General features: G+C 37.8%; 1 protein-coding gene across 1 annotated transcript in view; it reads right to left on the bottom strand.

Moving 5' to 3' along the window:
* Nucleotides 1-205: 205 nt before the first annotated feature.
* Nucleotides 206-6000, bottom strand: part of LOC114658232 (beta-galactosidase-1-like protein 2) — a 112131-nt gene continuing 106336 nt past the window's right edge. The window contains exon 19 of the mRNA XM_051932136.1: nt 206-891. Coding sequence (XP_051788096.1) covers nt 805-891 — 87 coding nt within the window. The 3' untranslated portion in view covers nt 206-804. The remainder of the gene's footprint in view (nt 892-6000) is intronic.

The raw sequence follows: 6000 nt of genomic DNA, 5'->3' as shown, positions 1-6000 counted from the left end.
GAAAATCTATGCAAGACTTTTTATCTCATCCTTATATTAGTTCAAATTTCTGATTAATAACCAAAAAAGGCAACATATCTGTAAAAAAGAAAATTGACAACAAATACACAAATGTGGACTTCTACCTTAATTACGAAAACATGGCATTACTTTTTCTTACAAAATTCTAAAGTACATTGATTAAAGGAAAAGAGCTGAAAAAACAAAAGTCTTCAAATAGAAAAATCTTTAATGCTGCAATTCTTTAAGCTTCAGCTATATACAAACACACAAAATGTCCAAATAAATAGAAACAATTAAAAAAAAAAAAAAAAACTACCCATGTTTTTATTTAGAAACTAATGAAGATGGGTGGAAAGATCAAAACACCAAATAAAAAGAAAATAAAGAAAAACTACCCATGTTTTTATTCAGAAACCAATGAAGATGGATGGAAAGATCAAAACACCAAAACTATCGTGTTAACATTAGGTAACAGCGTTCCCATTTCAGTTTTTTTTTTCCCCCCGTATTTAGCACTTTATGTTTTAACTTGGAAGTGTATATGAAAATTTCAGAAATTGTAAAGCAGCTACCAACCTGAACAGAGTTCCTTTTTTGATAAAGTTCTTAAAACAAGAAAAAAAATCACAGTTGTCATTTGAATTGTTCATTCAGGTATTCAGAAGAAGCACTCCAGGTAGATTCACAAAAAATGTTCTTTGTACATTTAATCTGTGTGCTTCCAGGTCCATGTCAAAGGGTCAAGAACAGTCTAAAATATTCCACAATGGTGGAAAGTTGTTCTTTTGCTGTGACTTGACTTTAGTCCACATCAATGGCCATGCCCAGATCAGGTGAATCCACAAAATTGATTTTTTTCTCCATTTCCTGTTCCTCAAAGACAATTACCTAAAAGCAGAATATTATGAAAAGCATTAATCACTTTTCTCCCCAGTAAAATATCAAGTCACTCCTCTGTAAACAGCATGTCTACTTTGAGACCTTGACGTTTACCCTTGCTATTTAATCAGATTTTGAATTGAAAGTAACATAACATAACATTAGTCAATCAGCATAATCTGTTGTAGGGTCCCAGGGGCCAAGCTCATTCCAGTAGTGCCAGATACAAGACAGGAGACACCCTTTGACAGGGTGCCAACCTGGTGCCGAAAAACTCAGAGGGTTTAAGTGTAAACCTATGGCATGGCACTAGAGTTCTACAGCTAAGAATTGGTGCATTCTGAAACTACACTGAGGATAATTGTTTGGCACTCTTCACCCCAGAATCAGAGATGCTGCCAAGCAGTTTGTACCTGCTTTGAGTTCAAATTAGTGATGTGTGTGCTGAGGGTGTAACTTTTGATCATAATTTTTATTAGTTAATAAATAATTATTTTAACTCATGTTTCCCGAGAACCCAACAACCACTCTTGTGTCTAAATTGGTGCTGCTCTTTCACACTGCCCAATAAGGACAGGAATACTCCATGCAAAAATGGTATTTATTTTATACTAGCTGATTACCCAGTGGCTTCGCTCACTGAGTGCAAGGGAAAACAACTAAAATTTAGTATTTATAAAATAAGTTTGTTAATTACCAATGTTACTGTATTTTTGAACAAATAAAGAGCATTTACAATAAGCAGAAATTATATAAATATTAATTATTAAGTAGTAAAACATTTTGATAAAAGAATTTGAAGAAGATATAAGAAGCGTAAAAATTATTAAACAGTCAAACATTAACATTTAAGAAGTAAAGGTACATTGAGTACTACTGCAGTGGTTTCAGGCAAACTACCTGCTTGACAACCTTGCACTATGTGCCTGTGATTTAAGCGAAAAATTATTCAGAGAAATGTGGACGCTGCCTTTCCGTGCTTAACGGGCAGAAGGTCCAAACAATTCCCAAGTCTAATACTTAACATGAAGAGGTCGGTACATCTTTTTAGATGTAAACCCTCCATTTTCTTAAAAGAATTCATCACAAAAGCAACCTTGAATGTTGCGGGGTTTTAGCGACCCAAATTCATCTTAAGGGACAGTAAGTAGCCGTGCACTGCAATTTACCAAGAGAGTCCCGCTTCGATAGCGCCGGTTACACTTATTCGCAGATTGCCACTGTCCCAGGAGCCGACGGGGCACTTGAAGTGTGACAAACAGTGCGAGAAGAGAGGACGCTACCCGAAACTGCGAAGCTGTTGACCTGGAGGAAAAGCCTGACATTCCGCGCCTCCCAGCGTCCACTTTGTTCTTACGACCCCTCGCTGGTGAAGATGGTCTCGTCTTCACATTGTTTACAGCTCGGCGCAGTTAAAATGTGGAAAGACGCAAAGCTGTTTTCTTCATTTCTTTTACTATCAAGGTGTAGCTCGTTCCTCTTAAGTTGAATGAGGAGCCCAGCACACACAAAAATCTCCTACTCTTAGGAAAATTAATTCTATTAAGTACGGAACCCAACCGAACCTTAGCCTCAATTTGATATCCTCATCTGGAGTTGTCTTTTATGAATTTATACAAAGGAAATAATCACGCCCAACAATTCTTTAAACAATCAAAAAAGACTATATTATAAATCAAACAAAACAATAAACACCTTTTAAATCCTTGTCAAATCTATAATAACTACACAAACCCTAATTAATATGCCACGCCCTTAAACATTCAATAATATACTCCCCAGAAAACTGCGAAACAGCAAAGAAAGAAAGCAAGCAAGGAAAAGAAACGGAAAATTACCCTATTTACAAACAGCACAAATATATTCACAGTACTTAAACCTATATTACATCTATATACAAATATAAATTAGACACACATACAATCCCCACACGTTCCCCAGTCTCTTTTATATTCACACGGCCTGGGAAATCTGCAATGAATCCAGTGATCAAGTCAGATACGTTCAGCTGACTCGTATACTGAATTGAAATGTAAAAGAAGCGATCTCACCGGCCTGGCGACGATTCCTTTGTTGAAGGAATAAGTCCGTCTCACCCGGTTGTCTCGGCGTTAGTGCCCATCCATGGCCGGCGCCCGCACCATAAAAGCAAAGTAAAGCCGTGTGCTCTAAAGCAGGGGTAGGCAACGTCGGTCCTGGAGTGCCACAGTATGTGCAGGTTTTTGTTCCAACCCAGTTCCTTAACGAGAACTCAATTATTGCTGATGAAGCACATATTGCTTAAGTGACATTTTCATGCTTCATTTTAGTGGTCTCGCTTGTTAAGGTTCTCCAACCTTAATTGCTTATTTCAATCTTAAACTGCTGCATTCAGTGTTTTAATTGTTCCTTATTAGCAATAAGATGTAAAACAGGGGTAGGCAATGTCGGTCCTGGTGAGCCGCAGTGGCTACAGGTTTTCATTCCAACCCAATTGCTTAATTAGAAACCAATCATTGCCAGTCTCAGACCTTATTTAATTTTATGGCTTGTTAGTCTGTGCAATGTAAGGCTTTTATATCGTAGATTTTTTTCCTTTCCAAGGATATCATCCAAATGATTTGAAGCCTAAAACAGATCATTTTCAGTCTGTCACATTTTTCTATTAAGTGTTTTATTAAATCAAACCGTGCATGATGAACACACACAGATGTAATTGGAAAAAAGCTAGCTGGAGAACTGCTGGCTGCTTTGTCTTTTACATCTTATTGCTAATAAGGAGCAATTAAAACACTGAATGCAGCAGTTTAAGATTGAAATAAGCAATTAAGGTTGGAGAACCTTAACAAGCGAGACCACTAAAATGAAGCATGAAAATGTCACTTAAGCAATATGTGCTTCATCAGCAATAATTGAGTTCTCGTTAAGGAACTGGGTTGGAACAAAAACCTGCACATACTGTGGCACTCCAGGACCGACGTTGCCTACCCCTGCTCTAAAGGTCCTTCCAGGTTAGCCGGCACTCCTTCTCCGTGCACCCAACCCTCCTTATAATGGAGTCTCACTTGCTTTACCGCTGGTTTCTTCTTTACATTCACCTTCCCAGCTCCTTATTTAAACAGTCTTTTTTCTTCTTTTCAATATCAGTAAAATAACTCTCACACAAATAATAAGTTCCTATATTATACGTTCTGTGGTCATACGTAATTTCCGTTACCCGTGGTCATATGTCATTTCTGTTTCAAACACGAAAATAATTTTATTTATATAGATTTTACTTATCTTGAGATGTCTGTAGCAATCGCTGAAGAAAATTACTAATCTCTTGGCTTTATGGAGAACGCGGATAACGCAATGTTCTTGACACAATAGGCTTCAAAGGGGACCAACGCTTAACAACAAACATTATCAAAATATCCATGAAAAAAGTCTCAGTTGTTCTGATCATATAATCCATACATCAGATATCCAGTCACATGCTCACAACATGCAAAACTAATGTATTTTTTTCTAAATTACTGTTAAATAAACGACTTCCAGAAAATCCTTCTGTGACCTTGTAGGGAGAGCAATCGAAGGAGAATGATCTCTTGAACTGAAGACCTTAACAGCTACCCTGCAACAGCTCATTCATTGGCTACCATGGCAGTTTACGTCATATTGACATTACAAGGTGATCTGAAAGAGGTGAATATTTACAGATTAACAATTAAAGAAAAGAGAGTCAAAACATGATCAGTTGGAAATCACTCTTTGTACTTGGGCTTATCCTTGGTACTTCAACAAGATTGTGGCACGGTAGCCAAATAACCAACAAATGAACATGCGTCTTCAATTCAAAACATCTCCAGCCATTCACGAGAGCATTTTCTGGAACTGGCTTATTTAAGAATATTTTAGCAAAGACGTGTTTGGGACATTGTGAACATATCGCTGGATATCTGATATATGGATGAGGTGACGCAAGTTAATTGAGATTTTTCATGGATGTTTTGATAATGTTTGCTATCATTCAGCACTGATCCCCACTGATGGCTATTGTGTCAGGAACTGTGTTATCTCCATTCTCTATAAAAACATGAGATTAAAAATTTTTCTCAGCTATTACTACAAACAACACATGATAATCACAGATCACATATATTGTATTATTATACTAGTAAAATACCCGTGCTTCGCAGCAGAGAAGTAGTCTGTTAAAGAAGTTATGAAAAAGAAAAGGAAACATTTTAAAAATAATGTAACATGATTGTCAATGCAATTGTTTTGTCACTGTTATGAGTGTTGCTGTCATCAAGGATTTGATTATCATTATTTCTTTCAATCAGGTTCTTATTTGGAGGACGTGTTGTGTTCAAGTTACATTCTGCGTTTGTCAACTGTTGTAAAGATACAACAGGTTTCATTGATAACTTTGTGTCCACGTTGTCAGAGTTGAAACATTCATAAACATCGAAGTGTCCATTACCCAAATCACTACCTGTGAATCTAAGATGTTTAACAGGCATTCCCGGTTTTCCAAAGGTGTAAAATATTTCCCCATTTCTATACACTTGAAAGTGACAACGAAACAATTCCATGGCAGCTATCAGTTCACATGCAGAACCATAGGTTGAGAGCTTAAGCATTTCACTGCTATAGTGGTCCTGTGTAGTATAATTGTCTCCGGTACAGTCATCAGTCCACACCGTGAACCTGTCCCAGTCATTCAGTACATAAGACACAATGTCTGTGGATATCAAGGCTGAGACTGATATGGCCATGCAATAAGTAAGAGAGAGAATGGAAGAGGCAGGCACAATCTCGGGCATGGAAACCACTGGGTACAGTGAAATTGTGATTGATGGTGATCGCCAGAATAGACATGTTATTCGGGGTAAACTTGCACCCGTTGAGAAAGAAAGCACAAAGGAAGGCGAGAAGCAGTGGAGCAGGGAGTAAAAAGCAGAAGTCAGCATCAGGAAGACGTACGTGAGCAAGTAAGTAAGCCCAGCAACGACAGCCTTGAAGTGGTTTAGTAAAAGAAAAGCCAACAGTCACAAGCAGGGAGACGTGAGGAAGTAAGGAAACCCAACAATGTCAGCCTTGAAGCGGTGGAGTAAACGAACGGGCAGGAGTCACCAGCAGAAAGACGTGAAG

This window comes from Erpetoichthys calabaricus, chromosome 9 (genome assembly GCF_900747795.2).
Source record: "Erpetoichthys calabaricus chromosome 9, fErpCal1.3, whole genome shotgun sequence".
Lineage (NCBI taxonomy): Eukaryota > Metazoa > Chordata > Cladistia > Polypteriformes > Polypteridae > Erpetoichthys > Erpetoichthys calabaricus.
The sequence above is the reverse complement of the archived record's forward strand: the minus strand, read 5'-3'. Positions and strand labels throughout refer to the sequence as shown.